A 19,670-nucleotide genomic window follows, 5' to 3' on the forward strand; every position below is an offset into this window, starting at 1 on the left:
CTAAAAGAGGACGGACAAGCGTAGTGTAGGCAGTCTCCTTAGTATGTCTGTTACATTTTCTAAGTGTCCCGCCAATGAAACGCGGTCTTTGGTTAGCCTTCCCCACAACATTTTCTATGTGTTCCTTCCAATTTAAATTGTTTGTAATTCCTAGGTATTTAGTTGAATTTACGGCTTTTAGATTAGATTGATTTATAGTGTAACTGAAGTTTAACGCGTTTTTTTAGCACTCATGTGGATTACCTCACTCTTTTCGTTATTTAAGGTCAACTGCCACTTTTCGCACCATTTCGATATTTCTTCTAAATCGTTTTGCAGTTTTCTTTGATTTTATGATGACTTTATTAGTCGATAAACGACAGCGTCATCTGAAAACAACAGAAGACGGCTGCTCAGATTGTCTCCCAAATCATTTATATAGATAAGGAACAGCAAAGGGCCTATAACACTACCTTGGGGAACGCCAGAAATCACTTCTGTTTTACTCGATGACATTCCGTCAATTACAACGAACTGTGACATCTCTGACAGGAAATTAGAGATCCAGTCACATAACTGAGACGATATTCCATAAGCACGCAATTTCACTACGAGCCGCTTGTGTGTAGTTTTTCCACGTAGTTTTTAGTAGCTTTCTTCCCGTAAAAATATTCAGAAATCGTAAAAGAGACAGAGGAGAAGTTCCTCTAGATGCCATGTTTGCAGCAGTGAAGACGTTAAATAAAGGACGGATTACCAATTCGTAAAACTCCAGTTGATTATCAAAACAATTATCAAAATTTAACTGTAAGAAAATTCCTCAAGATGAAATTGACGGACGGTGAAAATATAGTTCAGCCTTCCACCACCGTTTGTTATTTTCCAAGCAAAAACAGTGTTTTCTCATTATGGCGAGAAAGAATTCAAGAAATGCGTTCATAAGACAGTTGAGGTTTACTATGTTTTAAAGCCAAGACAAATCAAAACTTCGGCTAATGATCTATAAGTGTTAAGTTTAAATAAACCTAATAAATAAAAATGGGTGTCGCTGACATAAATGCTTCGCTGATTTGTTGAAAAGACAGCCAAATGTGACAAGCTTACCACGAGTTTCTAGCATCAACCTAAAAGTACGGAAACTTTTTTCAGTAATACGACAACAGTTCACAGAAGACGTAATCTACCTGGTGTGTAGAAAGTAAGATTTGGTCTCACAAAACTCGCATATACATGAAAGTTATAAGGGTGCACTCAAAAGTGACTTGGCTAATGCAGGATATTTTCTTAAATACTTACTTAAATTACTATTCTATTGTGCATACTGGTCTTCAATATGCATTAGTAGCTTATCACTGTCAATGTTCGATATTACTTTCCTTAACAGAACTTTTTATAATAAATAATTTTATTTTTGCTATCTAAATACAGCGTGGCAACCAATCCCAGTGTCTGTGACAACTAACCTGGAGTCGGGCCAAGTTGGCACAAAAATTTCCTCCTACAGAACTGTTCTTTTTGGAAAGTCAGTTATTACTAAGGCCTCGAATTAGTGGTAAAATATAGGCAGGGACACATACCACGAGATGAAAAGATAGAAAGGGAAACTGTTAACACTGCCTCATCAAAAGTTAAAAAATCATAAATTGTCGCAACCAGTCCTGGTGTCTCCTACACCTTTACACATTTCAGGTAATAGCTCCAAACTCACGGTAATCGTAAACGCAATAAACACAGCCTGAGAGGCAAAAATGAAGCACCCAGAAGGAGAGGAGGAGAGAAATGACATCTCACGGGTTGAGAGGGTATGTCGTGTTATTTCAGTGATTACGAAGTCAAGTTAATTCACAAAAGAATTTGGCAGTACCAGTTCACTTACCAGAATGAGGCTACACGCCAAACAGCTGGATACAATTTTGAACGAAACTAGACGCATTTTGACTGGCTGCCTATGACCAATTCCTGTGACCCACAATGTAACAAATTACGGGTATAGCGTCACCTGACAACCGCAGAAGAACACTAGCAGAAATGGAGGAAAAAAGAAACAGGAAATCGATCCCACATATCCCCTGTCGGCAAAATGCTAGGCAAAGGTCAAGAAGGAGTTTCATGTACACAACATCAGCAGTTCCATCAGTACCTGGAACTCGTCGAACAGAGCTACGCTGAAATTCATCAACCAGAGTGGTTGGGGAGAATGTCAAAGAGGAACATGCCACGGGATTCCATCTGTCGTAAGTGTGACATGGAGGGCACTAGATCAAATGAGGACAGGAGTGTCGCGATGCAAGAAGAACATTAGGAAGTACAGTTTCATTCGTGAATACGAGTTCTGTGAGTGTGGCGACGTGCAGGACCCTCTCCTAGTCTGCAGAAACATGCCCGATCCTTGCGACACAAAAAACCTATTTGCAGCAGGTGATAAGGCCGTACAGAAAGAGGGATTCTGGAGCTTACAGTACATTTGACAGAAAATCAACAGCATCTTGTAGAATTTTGTCATTAATTTGATTTACTTTGTTGTATTTTCATTTCTTGTACTGTATTTTTATTATTTTATGTTATCTAAGTCCTGGACATGAAAATAAATAAATGAGAATGATTTACGTATGTTTGCAGGTGGGGATATTCAGCCACCAAAGAATTGTTAAAATTCATGGTGAAACCTTCAGCTGTCATTTATTTTGCCCAGTTGGCCACTAGTTTCCGTCAGTGACCATTATCATGGCTTCAATGCCGTGTTAGAAAATCGCTACGTAAACAAGAGCACTTCATCTCAGATACAAGAGAAATAAAAACCTAGCTGGCAAACAAAAGCTGAACGAATCGAAAATGAGCGTAAGGGGAACAATGAGAAAAGCGTTCAATGATTTTGAAAGGAAGACGTTGTCAACCGACCTGAGTGAAAACCCTAAGAGTTTTGATCGTATGTAAAATCAGTAAGTGCGTCAAAATCATCTATTCATTCTCTCAGCGACCACACCGGCACCGAAACGGAAGATAACAGAGAGAAGGCTGAAATAAAGAATTCGGTCTGCTGAAGTTGTTTCACCGCGGAAAATGTTAACACTTTCCCTCCCTTCAACCGTCGTGCGAAAGTCGCAATGGCAGATATTGAGATATCCGATCGTGGAACTGAAAAGCAGCTACAATCGCTTAGTAGTAGAAGAGTGTCAGGACCAGATGAGATACCTGTAAGATTCTATAAAGATTATGCGAAAGAGCTTGCTCCCCTTCTGGCAGTAATTTATCGTAGATCGCTTGAGCTACGAAAGCTACCTAACGACTGGAAGAAAGCTCAAGTCATTCCTGTCTTTAAGAAAGACCGTAAGACAAACACCTCCTCTATAAAAATCAAAAATGCTCAAATGTGTGTGAAATCTTATGGGGCTTTACCGCTAAGGTCATCAGTCCCTAAGCTTATACACTACTTAACCTAAATTATCCTAAGGACACACACACACACCCATGCCCGAGGGAGGACTCGAACCTCCGCCGGGATCAGCGACACAGTCCATGACTGCAGCGCCCTAGACCGCTCGTCTAATCCCGCGCGGCTCTATAAAAATCAGCACGGATTTCACAAACAGAGATCCTGCGAAACACAGCTCGCTCTGTTCCTCCATGAGATCCACAGCGCAGTGGTCAACGGCCCTCAGGCTGGTGCCGTGTTTCTTGATTTCAGTAAGGCATTTGACGCCTTCCCGCATTGCCGTGTAATGAAAAAAAAATACGGAGAATCGGAGGAGACTTGCGATTGGATTCAAGACTTTATGGCAGATACAACACAACACGTCGCTCTTAAAGAACAAAATCGACAGATGTAAAGGTAATATCTGCAGTACCACGGGAAGTGCTATAGGACCGTTGCTGTTTACGATGTATGTAAATGATCTAGCAGAAAGCGTAGAATGCTCTTTAAGGCAACTCGCAGATAATGCAGTTTTTCATATCTAAGTAACAACGCCAGAAAATAGTAAGAATTTGCAGAACGAGCTGCAGAGAATTGATGGATGGTGCAGGCTCTGACAGTTGACCCTGAACGTAAATAAATGTAACATACTACGCACTCATAGGAAAAAAAATCCACTACTGTACAGCTAAACTATTAATGACGAACAGCTGGAGACAGCGCCTACCGTAAAATATCTAGGCGTAACTATCCAGAGCGACCTTAAGTGAAGTGACCTCATAAACAGATAGTGGGAAAAGCTGATACCAGATCACATTCATCGGAAGAATCTTAAGCAAATGTGACTCATCCACGAAGGAAGTGGCTTATAAGGCACTTGTTCGCCCTATTCTTGAGTACCGTTCATCTACCTGGCATCCCTATCATGTAGGACTTACAGAGGAGCTAGAGAAGATCCAACTAAGAGCGACGCGTTTCGTCACGCAATCGTTTAGCTGGCGAGAGAGCGTTACGGAGATGCTAAACAAACTCCACTGGCTAACGTTACAAAAGAGGCGTTGTGCGTGACGGATAGATTTACTATTGAAATTTTGGAACAAGACTTTTCAGGAGGAGTCGGACAACATATCGCTTCCCCCTACATACATATCGCATATTAACCACTAGGAGAAAATTCGAGAAATTAGAGCGAATACAGAAATACAGAGGCTTACCGACCATCATTCTCCCCACGCACTATTCGCTAGTGGAACAGGGTTGGAGGGATCAGACAATGGTGCCGAAAGTACCCTCCGCCACACACCATTAGGTGGCATTCGGAGTATGATGTACATGTAGATGCAGCTGGTGTAAACAGCAGCAGACTATACCGTAATTTGAACAAAAGTATTTTGCTATTTTAAGTCCACCATAGTACGTAAAAAATTTCTCACGATAATAACTGTGTACGATAATGGAAAAGGAAGAGAACGAAATGTAGTAGTTGAATATGGATTGGGGCTAAGAAATGAAAGAGGAAGCCGCCTGGTAGAATATTGCACAGAGCATAACTTAATCATAGCTAACACTTGGTTCAAGAATCATGAAAGAAGGTTGTACACATGGAAGAACCCTGGAGATACTAGAAGGTTTCAGACAGATTATATAATGGTAAGACAGAGATTTAGGAACAAGGTTTTAAATTGTAAGACATTTCCAGGGGCAGATGTGGACTCTGACCACAATCTATTGGTTAGGAACTGTAGATTAAAACTGAAGAAACTGCAAGAAGGTGGGATTATAAGGAGATGGGACCTGGATAAACTGAAAGAACCAGAGGTTGCACAGAGTTTCAGGGAGAGCATAAGGGAACAATTGACAAGAATGGGGGAAAGAAATACAGTAGAAGAAGAATGGGTAGCTTTGAGGAATGAAACAGTGAAGGCAGCAGAGGATCAAGTAGGTAAAAAGACGAGGGCTAATAGAAATCCTTGGGTAACAGAAGAAATAATGAATTTAATTGATGAAAGGAGAAAATATAAGAATGCAGTAAGTGAAGCAGGCAAATAGGAATACAAACGTCTCAAAAATGAGATCGACAGGAAGTGCAAAATGGCTAAGCATGGATGGCTAGAGGACAAATGTAAGGATGTAGAGGCTTGTCTCACTAGGGGTAAGATAGATACTGCCTACAGGAAAATTAAAGAGACCTTTGGAGAGAAGAGAACCACTTGTATGAATATCAAGAGCTCAGATGGCAACCCAGTTCTAAGCAAAGAAGGGAAGGCAGAAAGGTAGAAGGAGTATATCGAGGGTTTATACAAGGACGATGTACTTGAGGACAATATTATGGAAATGGAAGAGGATGTAGATGAAGATGAAATGGGAGATGAGATACTGCGTGAAGAGTTTGACAGAGCACTGAAAGACCTGAGTCGAAACAAGGCCCCGGGAGTAGACAACATTCCATTAGAACTACTGATGGCCTTGGGAGAGCCAGTCATGACAAAACTCTACCATCTGGTGAGCAAGATGTATGAGACAGGCGAAATACCCACAGACTTCAAGAAGAATATAATAATTGCAATCCCAAAGAAAGCAGGTGTTGACAGATGTGAAAATTACCGAACTATCAGTTTAATAAGTCACAGCTGCAAAATACTAACGCGAATTCTTTACAGACGAATGGAAAAACTGGTAGAATCCAACCTCGGGGAAGATCAGTTTGGATTCCTTAGAAATGTTGGAACGCGTGAGGTAATGCTGACCCTGCGACTTATCTTAGAAGAAAGATTAAGGAAAGGAAAACCTACGTTTCTAGCATTTGTAGACTTAGAGAAAACTTTAGACAATGTTGACTGGAATACTCTCTTTCAAATTCTAAAGGTGGTAGGGATACAATACAGGGAGCGAAAGGCTATTTACAATTTGTACAGAAAGCAGATGGCAGTTATAAGAGTCGAGAGGCATGAAAGGGAAGCAGTGGTTGGGAAGGGAGTGAGACAGGGTTGTAGCCTCTCCCCAATACTATTCAATCTGTATATTGAGCAAACAGTAAAGGAAACAAAAGTTCGGAAGAAATAAAAACTTTGAGGTTCGCCGATGACATTGTAATTCTGTCAGAGACAGCAAAGGACTTGGAAGAGCAGTTGAACGGAATGGAGAGTGTCTTGAAAGGAGGGTATAAGATGAACATCATCAAAAGCAAAACGAGGATAATGGAATGTAGTCGAATTAAGTCGGGCGATGCTTAGGGTATTAGATTAGGAAATGAGCCATTTAAAGTAGTAAAGGAGTTTTGCTATTTGGGGAGCAAAATAACTGATGATGGTCGAAGTAGAGAGGATATAAAATGTAGACTGGCAATGGCAAGAAAAGCGTTTCTGAAGAAGAGAAATTTGTTAACATCGAGTATTGATTTAAGTGTCAGGAAGTCGTTTCTCAAAGTATTTGTATGGAGTGTAGCGATGTACGGATGTGAAACATGGGCGATAAATAGTTTAGGCAAAAAGAGAATAGAAGGTTTTGAAATGTGGTGCTACAGAAGAATGCTGAAGATTAGATGGGTAGATCACATAACTAATGAGGAGGTATTGAATAGAACTGGATAGAAGAGGAGTTTGTGGCACAACTTGACTAGAAGAAGGGATCGGTTGGTACGACATGTTCTGAGGCATCAAGTGATCACCATTTTGGTATTGGAGGGTAGCGGGCCGGCCGGTGTGGCCGTGCGGTTAATGGCGCTTCAGTCTGGAACCGCGTGACCGCTACGGTCGCAGGTTCGAATCCTGCCTCGGGCATGGATGTGTGTAATGTCCTTAGGTTAGTTAGGTTCAAGTAGTTCTAAGTTCTAGAGGACTGATGACCACCGATGTTAAGTCCCATAGTGCTCAGAGACATTTGAACCATTTTGAGGGTAGCGTGGAGGGTAAAAATCGCAGAGAGAGACCAAGAGATGAATACACTAAACAGATTCAGAAGGATGTACGTTGCAGTAGGTACTAGGAGATGAATAAGCTTGCACAGGATAGAGTAGCATGGAGAACTGCATCAAACCAGTCTCAGGACTGAAGACCGCAACAACAACACAACGATAATTTTCGCCAAGAAGCAAGTCGACATCGATTAGCTGTTGAAACTAGTAGCGAACGGTGCAAAATAAATGACAGTTGGAGGTTTCACCACGAATTTTAAGAAATTAGAATAGCGTTGCACCGCCTCTGGTCTGGACGCATGCGCTGACTGTGTTGGGAAGGATATCTCAGTGCCCTTGTACCCTCTTCTGGGGTAAGCAGGCCTTCAACTGTTGTAACTGGTCGTTGATATCCTCGACACTGGCACAAAGACGGGGTTGACGTCCGAGCTGCTCCCATACATGTTCCATCAGAGACACATCTTGGGATCTTGTTGGCCACTGCAGTACCTCGACGTCACGTAGACAGTTGTTAAAGAGATTTGCAGTATGTGTACGAACATTGTCCTGTTGAAAAATTGCATCAAAATACTGCCACGTGAGAGGTAACTCATGAGGACAAAGAATGTCTGTTCCGTACGTTTATGCAACCAGTGTTGCCTCCATCACAACCAGCTGTGAACTGAAGTCGTACCCGATGCCTCTCTGCATCATGATACTAGGAGTAACACTGGTGTGCCTCTCCGTAACATCGGAGTAACGGGACCTCTCGATAGGTCGCTGCCAAACTCGCTGACAATAGTCATCCGGGATGAAGGGTATCAGACGGACGCCATATTCCTTGACTTCCGGAAAGCGTTTGACTCGGTGCCCCACTGCAGACTCCTAACTAAGGCACGAGCATATGGGATTAGCTCAAAGACTTCTTAAGCAATAGAACCCAGTACGTTGTCTCGATGGTGAGTGTTCATCGGAGGGGAGGGTATCATCTAGAGTGCCCCAGGTAAGTGTGGTAGGTCCGCTGTTGTTTTCTATCTACATAAATGATCTTTTGGATAGGGTGGATAGCAATGTGCGGATGTTTGCTGATGATGCTGTGGTGTACGGGAAGGTGTCGTCGTTGAGTGACTGTAGGAGGATACAAGATGACTTGGACAGGATTTGTGATTTGTGTAATGAATGGCAGCTAACTCTAAATACAGATAAATGTAAATTAATGCAGATGAATAGTGAAAAGAATCCCGTAATGTTTGAATACTCAATTAGTAGTGTAGCGCTTGACACAGTCACGTCGATTAAATATTTGGGCGTAACAGAGCGATATGAAGTGGGACAAGCATGTAATGGCAGTTGTGAGGAATGCGGATAGTCGCCTTCGGTTCATTGGTAGAATTTTGGGAAGATGTGGTTCATCTGTAAAGGATACCGCTTATAAAACACTAATACGACCTATTCTTGAGTACTGATCGAGCGTTTGGGATCCCTATCAGGTCGGATTGAGGGAGGACATAGAAGCAATTCAGAGGCGGGCTGTTAGATTTCTTACTGGTGGGTTTGATCATTACGCGAGTGTTACAGAAATGCTTCAGGAACTCGGGTGGGAGTCTCTGGAGGAAAGGAGGCGTTCTTTTCATGAATCGCTACTGAGGAAATTTAGAGAACCAGCATTTGAGGCTGACTGCAGTAAAATTTTACCGCCACCAACTTATATGTCGCGGAAAGACCACAAAGATAAGATCAGAGAGACTAGGGCTCGTACAGAGGCATATAGGCAACCATTTTTCCCTCGTTCTGTTTGGGAGTGGAACAGGGAGAGAAGATGCTAGTTGTGGTACGAGGTACCCTCCGCCACGCACCGTATGGTGGATTTCGGAGTATGTATGTGGATGTAGATGTAGTTTAGAACCGCGGTTTATCGATAAACACAACTTGATGAGATTCATCACCGGTCGATGCTTCGTGGTCACACCACCATTCCACACGCAGCCGTCTGTGTTGAGATGTTACCGGTAGCCTACGCATCGGACATTAATTCCGTAGTCCATCTGCTAGTAGGGCCCGAACAACGGCGCGGCATGATTCTGAATGTTGCAGGGAGAGCATTATTTGTTCCCAAATTGTAAACGCAGAAGTGAAGGTGTTACAATGTGCTCGGTGCACAGTATGGTGTGAAAAGTGTTTACCAGGGGGAAGTTAAAGTCCAGCACAAGCGCTGTGGTGCAGATGGGGATCCCAAGGGTAACACAACAACAACACCATTAATAGCTAAAAAATTTTAACAGAAAATTTATTTAACAATTGGCAAACTTGTATTTATGATGATGAAATCTGAAGAGAAAAAAATTCTTAGATCTTGCTCAGCTTTAACAGTCTCAGGTATATTTAAAATTATGACCTCTTGAAAGAGATAAAAATTAGCTTTAACAAATCTCAAGAAAATGGTATTTTATGTAAGATGCTTGCTTTACGTATTTATTAACTATTAAGGTAATCAACATCTTGAATTACAAGCAGCTCCCTGAATTCGTGTCAAAACTTGAAGCTAACAAATAGTTACGTTGTAAAACGACTGATTAATATTACAATATCAAGAATACTAACACAAACAACACCATAAACATTTATCAAGACACACAACTGGCTAAAATCGTAAAATCGACATTAAATAACTGGACAGCAATAATTTACTGAGATTAAAATGTGGTTAAATAACCCGACAGCTTAGCCGAGCGCGCTAACGCGCTACTTCCTGGACTAGGATAGGCGTGCCGGCCCCGTATCGCATCCGCCCGGCGGATTAACGACGAAGGCTTGTGTGCCGGCCAGCCTGGATGGGGTTTTTAGGCGGTTTTCCATATCCCACTTGGTGAATACCGAGCTGGTCCCCATGTTCCGCCTCAGTTACACTCGTCGCAGTTATTTGAAACACTTCCGCACTATCTCACGATTCACACTAGACGCAGACTGTTGTGGTACACTGATTCCGTCCCGGGGAGGTACGGGGTGGCGGCAGGAAGGGCATCCGGCCATCCCTAACACTAACACTGCCAAATCCGTTGTAACCACGCCGACCCTGCGATCGCTCCGGGACTATGGTGTAAGCGAAAGAAAGAATTAAAATGTAATTAAATCAATTTCGTACACTCGCACAGACTGTAAGGAAATATTGATAGGCACGCACTTAAACACTGTTCAGTTGCCAAGTGGCAAGAAAATTAAGCGACGCACTTGAACAAACCTTTAAATATAATAACTTTAACACAACTATTATGTACATAACTTAGTCCCCTAATAAGCCAAGGGAATCTCTGATCCGTTCTCCTTCATCACAATAATATTACAAATACGGTCAATAAAATTCTTCTGCGTTTGAGGCCGCATTCTCAATTATAAAATTCCGACGTTTTGACGACTATTGCAAGACGCCTTCCTCAGGATGATTAGCTACCTGCATTACACCCTGACGAAGACTTCTTGAAATAGTCGCCGAAGCGTCAGAATTTTATAATTAACAATGCGGCCCCAAACGCAGAAGAATTTTATTGACTGTGACAACGGCCGCCGAAGCCTACGTTTACAATTATAAATACGGTTACTGCATTTTATAGTTCCCTTAATCCATCAACTAATCAAACCAGACCATTTGGATTGCCATAAACAACTCGAATTGCTTACCCAACAATTTGGACGGAAAGGCGACAAATTACAGGACCGAGGAGTAGCGTACTAAAACAGATTAAGTTTATAACATTATTAAGGAGCAATAGCTGGCCACACCGAAAGCTTATATTGCTTAAAGACGTGCTAGGAACATGAGCATTGACACAAGGTTAAACTCCCTTATCTGACAACGATGAAAACAATGTACTAAGTTACTGCCAGCTTGCACTAATGAGTTTCAATGTATGTGATTACAGCATGCACGACACGGCGAGGAAGCATCTACAGTTGTGAATGCTAACAGACTGGATAATGAAACTTCCTGGCAGATTAAAACTGTGTGCCCGACCGAGACTCGAACTCGGGACCTTTGCCTTTCGCGGGAAAGTGCTCTACCATCTGAGCTACCGAAGCACGACACACGCCCGGTTCTCACAGCTTTACTTCTGCCAGTATCTCGTCTCCTACCTTCCAAACTTTACAGAAGCTATCCTGCGAACCTTGCAGAATTAGCACTCCTGAAAGAAAGGATACTGCGGAGTCATGGCTTAGCCACAGCCTGGGGGATGTTTCCAGAATGAGATTTTCACTCTGCAGCGGAGTGTGCGCTGATATGAAACTTCCTGGCAGATTAAAACTGTGAGCCCGACCGAGACTCGAACTCGGGACCTTTGCCTTTCGCGGGCAAGTGCTCTACCATCTGAGCTAACCAAGCACGACTCACGGCCGGGGTACTCACAGCTTTACTTCTGCCAGTACCTGTCTCCTACTCCTACTCTACTCAGTTGGTAGAGCACTTGCCCGCGAAAGGCAAAGGTCCCGAGTTCGAGTCTCGGTCGGGCACACAGTTTTAATCTGCCAGGAAGTTTCATATCAGCGCACACTCCGCTGCAGAGAGAAAATCTCATTCAGGAAACATCCGCCAGGCTGTGCCTAAGCCATGTCTCCGCAGTATCCTCCCTTTCAGGAGTGCTAGATCTGCAAGTAAAGCTGTGAGGACCGTGCGTGAGTCGTGCTTCGGTAGCTGAGATGGTAGGGCACTTGCCCGCGAAAGGCAAAGGTCCCGAGTTCGAGTCTCGGTCGGGCACACAGTTTTAATCTGCCAGGAAGTTTCATATCAGCGCACACTCCCTTGCAGAGTGAAAATCTCACTCTGGAGACTGGATAATGTAGTTCAGCTGACCAAGCTATACCACAAAGCCACATGCAGATGTATGCTTGAGCCTGCTTAACTTGTGACACCTTGAAGCAGCATGCATAGTTATAGGCATTAACCTCGATTCATAATAAACGTTCACAACCAGCTTGTGATCCAACTCGACACTTTATAAACAGTCGTTATACGCAGGTTTGCCAGACGTGCAGCAATGCTCAGTGCTTTCAATCGCCGAAATTAGTCCCATGAGACATCGTACCCAGTGGTATCAACATGCAAGAGGCCATCATTTCACAGCTCCACGGATCACTCTACCGAAGGACAACCGTAGCCGACCAAGGCAGCAGCAGCCGATTGATTCCGGGCCTTCCTCCACACCCCGTGCGGGCACACAAGACTCCTCTCGGTTCCGATCGACTTCTCGAAATTCTCGCAAAGTTCTTCTTTCTGTATCAAAGCGACCCCTCGCACTGAGCGCCGAGGCTCATGGTGACCCTCTTTTGAGGGGGTCAGATTTGGTCGGCAGACCGTTGAAAACTAGTACGCCTGGGGTCACTTTCCCATGGACCAACACCGGCCCTCTGTTACATCCGAAAGCCCCACAAGTCTTGGTAACCGGTGAAAATGAGGACCACAGTACGGTCTCTTTCGAACTCCTTTAAGTGCTGATAAAGCACATACGAGTAATAGGCATCTCCGTGACCTTCAGAGTGATCAGTCAACAACTGAACTGTTCACGCCTCTTATATACGTTGCCCGGTCTAGTAAAAACGCTAAACCTGAATAACAGTAATGCTCTCTGGTGCCGTTCTAGCTGTCACAGGGAACTGCAATTCAAATCATTTTCACTACTGGTCCTTAAAATTGCTACACCACGAAGAGGACGTGCTACAGACGGGAAATTTAACCGACAGGAAGAAGATGCTGTGATATGCAAATGATTAGCTTTTCAGAGCATTCACACAATGTAGGCGCCGGTGTCGACACCTACAACGTACTGACATGAAAAGTTTCCAACCGATTTCTCATACACAAACAGCAGTTGACCGGCGTTGCCTGGTGAAACGTTGTTGTGATGCCTCGTGTAAGGAGGAGAAATGAGTACCATCACGTTTCCGACTTTGATAAAGGTCGGATTGTAGCCTATCGCGATTGCGGTTTATCGTATCGCGACATTGTTGCTCGCGTTGATCGAGATCCAATGATCTGAATATGGAATCGGAGAGTTCAGGAGGGTAATACGGAACGCCGTGCTGGATCCCAACGGCCTCGTATCACAAGCAATAGAGATGACAGGCATCAACAGATGGGGACGTTTGCAAGACAATAAACATCTGTAAGAACAGTCCGACGACGTTTGCAGCAGCATCGACTATCAGCTAGGAGACTATGGCTGCGGTTACCCTTGACGCTGCATCACAGACAGGAGCGCCTGCGATGGTGTACTCAACGACGAACCTGGGAGCACGAATGGCAAAACGTCATTTTTTCGGATGAGTCCAGGTTCTGTTTACAGCATCATGATGGTCGCATGCGTGTTTGGCGACATCGCGGTGAACGCACATTGGAAACGTGTATTCGTCATCGCCATACTGGCGTATCACCAGGCGTGATGTTATGGGGTGCCACTGGTTACACGTCTCGGTCACATCTTGCTCGCATTGACGGCAGTTCTAACAGTGGACGTTACATTTCAGATGTGTTACGACCCGTGGCACTACCCTTCATTCGATCCCTGCGAAACCCTACATTTCAGCAGGATAATGCACGACCGCATGTTGCAGGTCCTGTACGGGCCTTTCTGGACACAGAAAATATTCAACTGCTGCCGTGGCCAACATATTCTCTAGATCTCTCACCAATTGAAAACGTCTGGTCAATGGTGGCCGAGCAACTGGCTCGTCACAATACGCCAGTCACTACTCTTGATGAACTGTGGTATCGTGTTGAAGCTGCATGGGCAGCTGTACCTGTACACGCCATCCAAGCTCTGTTTGACACAATGCCCAGGCGTATCAAGGCCGTTATTACGGCCAGAGGTGATTGTTCTGGGTACTGATTTCTCAGGATCTATGCACCCCAATTACGTGAAAATGTAATCACATGTCTGTTCTAGTATAATACGTTTGTCCAATGAATACCCGTTTATCATCTGCATTTCTTCTTGGCGCAGCAATTTTAATGGCCAGTAGTGTACATTATCGCAAGTCCAACCAGTCTTCCGGGTGCTTCACACCTTTTTGACTGACAGTGTGAATGAATATTTGAGTCCAACAAATGGCAGCCATTGCGGAAGACTGTGAAGAGTCTGAAAAATTTGCCGCTTGCACTCAGAGGTGACGCCGTAACAACGCCAACGCACACATGCCCGCTTTATTGCAGTAGCTTCCGCTTCAGGCAGCCCGTTTTTCTGCTCCGGCGTCGTTACCCGCGACACGGCTGGCTGGCGAGTAAGTTACGCCAACCATCGTCTTCACGTCCACCAACGCGGCCACAATGCGACGGGAATAATGCCCGAACTCGGCCCGCCGGCTATCTCCGCAGATTATCTAAATTTGCCGCAATTATCAGATCCATATTTCTGTCGTGCGCTCGAGCACCCACGACATGTCGGCGCGGTTACGGCGGCAGAGCGCGGCGGAAACGCTTCCGGAGCGAATAAAAGAAACATGGTAATGAGCCGGCGAATAATGGGCCCCGAACTGCCGCCCACCCCGCGACAAACTCGGGGACGCTCGCCACGGAGAGGCGAGCCGAGCTGCTGCTTTCAGTTCTGTGCAACTTCTGTCCCACCCTGTGCCCTGCGTGACTGGTAGGGCAACTTTTTAAAGAGCTATATCATCAGCAAACGTCCACCTCTTCGAAAATATTGTTTCAAGTACAATGAGATGGCGCCAGGTAGCGGTGACAGAAAATAAGACGTAACCAGAGAAGTACAGAACTACGTGAAAATTTTATCAGAACACTCACGACATGGGGAAACATTGTTTAGTATGCAAAGGTAGATCAAAAATACAAAAGAAATAACTGGGCGTACTGTTATAGAGATAAGTAAAACGCTGTGGATTTGGATTGAGAAGGGAAGCGTGCTAGGTTGTCCGTGCAGTTGTGCAAAGCCACTGTGCACCGCTCGCGAAGTGCTTAGTGCACCTGCCTACCGAGCAGGAGACCCGGAATCGAATCCTGACATTGAAACAAATTTTCATTTGTCGCTTCAGTCTGCATTCATGCATCATGAATGTTTGACACTTCAATAGGTGTCTGTGACCATATAAGGTGAAACCTCTCGAGGAGACAACAGCTTTAAGCCGATCCCCTCTCTAAACGACAACATTTTTAAGGAAAGGAAATAAACTTCCATAAGAACAATCCATCTTTATCCCATTTAAGATGACCACCTCTTTTCCGACCAACGACAACTCTTTAACTAACAATGTCTTTCCTTTAAGACGGCCGGCCGCGGTGGCCGAGCGGTTCTAGGCGCTTCAGTCCGGAACCGCGCGACTGCTACGGTCGCAGGTTCGAATCCTGCCTCGGGCCTGGATGTGTGTGATGTCCTTAGGTTAGTTAGGTTTAAGTAGTTCTAAGTTCTAGGGGACTGATGACCTTAGATGTTAAGTCTCATAGTGCCCAGAGCCATTTGAACCTTTAAGACGACACTAGCCAGTCATAGAAGAGGGAGTTACAGTACTGTATTACTGTAAGGTTTCTCGTCGACAATGTGGCACATCAATCTCTAGAATTTCATTTTCATTTTTACTTCTAATAGCAAACAGTTCTGTTTTTTCCTCTGTAGTAAAGAGTCATTGCTTCTTCAAGTAAGAGAAAACTAGTTAATCTTTCACTTGAAAAGCGAATTTTTGTTATCAGAGAGAGTGAAAAAGGAAAGTCTGAGCGTTGGTTAGCGAATGACTTTAACTGCGGAAAAAGTCAAATACAGAATACAATTGCAAATAGGGAAAAGTATGTTAAGGAATGGGAAGAAAACGCCAGCAAAAATTCAAAGGAAATACGGTGGCAACCATTTCAAGATGTTAATAATGCAGTCTCAAAGTGATCTAATAGAGCACGTGTCAAAGGTTTGCCTATTAGTGGACCGATGTTGCAAGAAAAAGCTCTCAAATTTTCCTCTGCTCGCGGAATTCCTAATTTCAATGCAAGCAACGGCTGGTTGGGCCAGTTCCGTGTTCGACACAGTATTGTTTTCCGAGCGTTCTGTGGAGGAAGAGCAGAAGTTAATCAAGATGTTGAATCCGACTGGAAGTCGAGGCTGAGCGTAATTACAAGTGCATATTGTGATAGAGACATTGACAAGGATGAAGCAGGTCTATTTTTTAAACTTATTCCAGACAAAACACTGACTGTGAATGCTGGACAGTGCAGAGGCGGCAAGACAGAGAAACAAGGATCAACGTTCGGTCTTTGTGCTAACCTCTACGGTGAAAAAGAAGAACCAGCAGAGATACATACAGCAAACCGTGCTTCAAAACCAGTAGCATTTCCTTCAAAAACAATGACATTTTCTTACTTGGTGTCTCTTGGCATTCAGATAAAAATGCATGATTGACGTGTGACATGTCTCGTTCTTGGCTGAATAACTTAAGTTCGATAATGACCATCCAGAAACGTAAAATCCTACTTTTCGTGGATAGTGCACCATGTCTTTGCAACGAAAAGTTATCAAATGTGGAAGTAAAATTTTTTCTGCCAACATAACACCGTGTATTCAACCTCTTGATCTAAGAGTGACCCGGCCTTTAAATTATCGAAAGAAGTTTCTGCGTTCCCTAGTTACGAAAATAGACAACACCACGACCTAGCTGAGTCTGTGAGCATAGGTGATGCTGTCATCTGTATTAGAAGCGCGTGGAATGCAGTGGAAAACGATACAGTTAGATAATCCTTCATTAATCCCGCTTTTTAGTCTTCACAAAATGTGGACGCTGGAAAAGCAAGCAAGACTGGCATTCCTTGCCACGTCAGCCAGCCGGCCGAAACCAGAAGAGAAATCTCTTCTGATCCGAAGCGACACACATCGTTGGTACCGACGTGAGCCACCACCGGCAGGTAGCTGCACCTTCTGCTCTTCATGGTATCCGGAAGGACCCTTTCCACATCTGTAATGACTCCACCCAGTACACACAGGGAGTTCACACTGGACTCCTTCCCCTCCTTTGCAGCCAAGTCCCTAAGGCTCTCCATTACGCGCCTAACGTTGGATCCCACACCTACTAGCAAACCCACCCTCTGTGAATGTTCAGACCTTGTGGGTTGAGAGGTTTCCTCTACGACAGGGGGAGCATCTGCATCTGACTCAGCGAAACCATCAGCCACAGATAGTGCCTGAAACCTGGAGGTGTAACCCAAGGGTCACCAACTCAACTCGCATCTATACACATCAATCACAGTCTCTATCCATACTAACGAAGGTGTACACTTGACAGTTAACAAACGCAGAACTGCGCATGATAAATAACTAAGCACGAAATTAACGACTTTAAACCAAAGAGCACTCAAACATGAAAGAAATTACAAAAATAAACTATTAACTACACAGGTAACTGAAAATAAGTCGCTCCTGTTTGTAGCTTGTAGAAATACGTAAAAGGCGTATTCCGAAAGTAGGGTCGGATCAGCCGTGAAATGGAAACCACATTGAAAATCCGTTAAAGCTTTGCATAAGAGTGTTCCACAATATCTCTAGTATGTCCACTGTTCGCATCTGTCTTTTTAGTTTTGAGCGTACATTGAGCACATGAAGATGCCTGGAAAATAGTGTCTCCTGACAAGTATGGGTGCCCATGAGAGATTTCACCTGATTTGATGCAGCCCACACAACATAACAGTCAGGCATTTCCTTCTTCATAACAGTTCATGGCCGCACTCTGCAGGGCCAACGAGGACGCCCCAGCAGCGTTTTCGATGGGAAGCGTTTGATCGGCCTCCACACAGCCCCTCCCATGGACCATGGACCTTGCCATTGGTGGGAAGGCTTGCGTGTCTCTGCAATACAGATAGCCATATCGCAGGTGCAACTACAGCAGAGGGGTATCTGCTGAGAGACCAGACAAACGTGTGGTTCCTGAAGAGGGGCAGCAGCCTTTTTAGTAGTTGCGGGGGCGACAGTCTGGATGACAGACTTATCTGGCCTTGTAACATTACACAAAACGGCCTTGCTAGGCTGGTATACGGAAGGCTGAAAGCAAGGGGAAACTACGGCTGTAATTTTTCCCGAGGGCATACAGCTTTACTCTATGATTTAATGATGATGGCTTCCTGTTGCGTATAACATTCAGGAGACAAAATAGTTTCCCATTCGGATGTCCGGCCGGGAGGACGCTGTTATCAGGAGAAACAAAACTGGTGTTCTATGGATCAGAGCGTGAAATATCAGATCCCATAATCGGATAGGTAGGACAGAAAATTTAAAAAGGGAAATGGATAAGTTAAAGTTAGGTATAGCGGGAATGGTGAAGTTCGGTGGCAGGAGGGACAAGACTTCTGGTGGGGTGAATACAGGGTTATCAATACAAAATCAGAGAGGGGTAATAAAGGAGGAGGTTTAATAATGAATAAAAAATAGGAGTGCGGGTAAGCTACTACGAACAGCATAGTAAACGCATTATTGTAGCCAAGATAGACACGAAGCCCAGGTAGACACGAAGCCCAGGCCTACCATAGTAGTACAAGTTTATATGCCAACAAGCTCTGCAGATGACGAAGAGATTGAAGAAATCTATGATGAGATAAAAGAAATTATTCAGATAGTGAAGGGAGACGAAAATTTAATAATCACGGGGGACTGGAATTCGATAGAAGTGCAGGAAATGTAGTAGGTGAATTTGGAATAGGGGTAAGGAATGAAAGAGTAAGTCACCTGGTAGAATTTTGCACAGAGCATAACTTAATCATAGCTAACACTTGGTTCAAGAATCATTAAAAAAGTGTGTATACGTGGAAGAGGCCTGGAGACTCTGGAAGGTTTCAGATAGGTTATATAATGGTAAGGCAGAGATTCTGGAACCAGGTTGTAAGATATTTCCAGGGGCAGATATGGACTCTGACCACAATCTATTGGTTATGAACTGTAGATTAAAACTGAAGAAACTGCAAAATGGTGGGAATTTAAGAAGATGGGACCTCGATAAACTGAAAGAACCAGAGGTTGTAGAGAGTTTCAGAGAGAATATTAGAGAACGATTGACAAAAAAGGGTGAAAGAAGAAGAATGGGTAGCTTTGTGAGATGAAATAGTTAAGGCAGAAGAGCATCAAGTAGGTAAAAAGACAAGGGCTAGTAGAAATCCTTGGGTAATACAAGAGATATTGAATTTAATTGATGAAAGGAGAAAATATAAAAATGCAGTAAGTGAAGCAGGCGAAAAGGAATACAACGTTTCATAAATGAGATCGACGGGAAGAGCGAAACGGGTAATTAGGGATGGCTAGAGGACAAATATAAGAATGTATAGGCATATATCACTAGGGGTACAATAGATAATGCATACAGGAAAATTAAAGACACGTTTGGAGAAAAGAGAACGACTTGTATAAATATGAAGAGCTCAGATGC

The 19,670-nt window shown here is 43.8% G+C and overlaps 1 protein-coding gene across 1 annotated transcript; it reads left to right on the forward strand.

Moving 5' to 3' along the window:
* Positions 1–16,198: 16,198 nt before the first annotated feature.
* Positions 16,199–16,666, forward strand: LOC126419462 (tigger transposable element-derived protein 6-like). The gene has a single exon (XM_050086649.1). It carries the CDS (start codon positions 16,199–16,201, stop codon positions 16,664–16,666), a length of 468 nt encoding a protein of 155 aa, XP_049942606.1.
* Positions 16,667–19,670: the final 3,004 nt, after the last annotated feature.

Source organism: Schistocerca serialis, chromosome 9 (assembly GCF_023864345.2).
Source record: "Schistocerca serialis cubense isolate TAMUIC-IGC-003099 chromosome 9, iqSchSeri2.2, whole genome shotgun sequence".
Classification (NCBI taxonomy): domain Eukaryota; kingdom Metazoa; phylum Arthropoda; class Insecta; order Orthoptera; family Acrididae; genus Schistocerca; species Schistocerca serialis.

Excerpts from the sequence above, each read along its gene's own strand:
- LOC126419462 (XM_050086649.1), top strand. The coding sequence starts at position 16,199 with ATGTTGCAAGAAAAAGCTCTCAAATTTTCCTCTGCTCGCGGAATTCCT.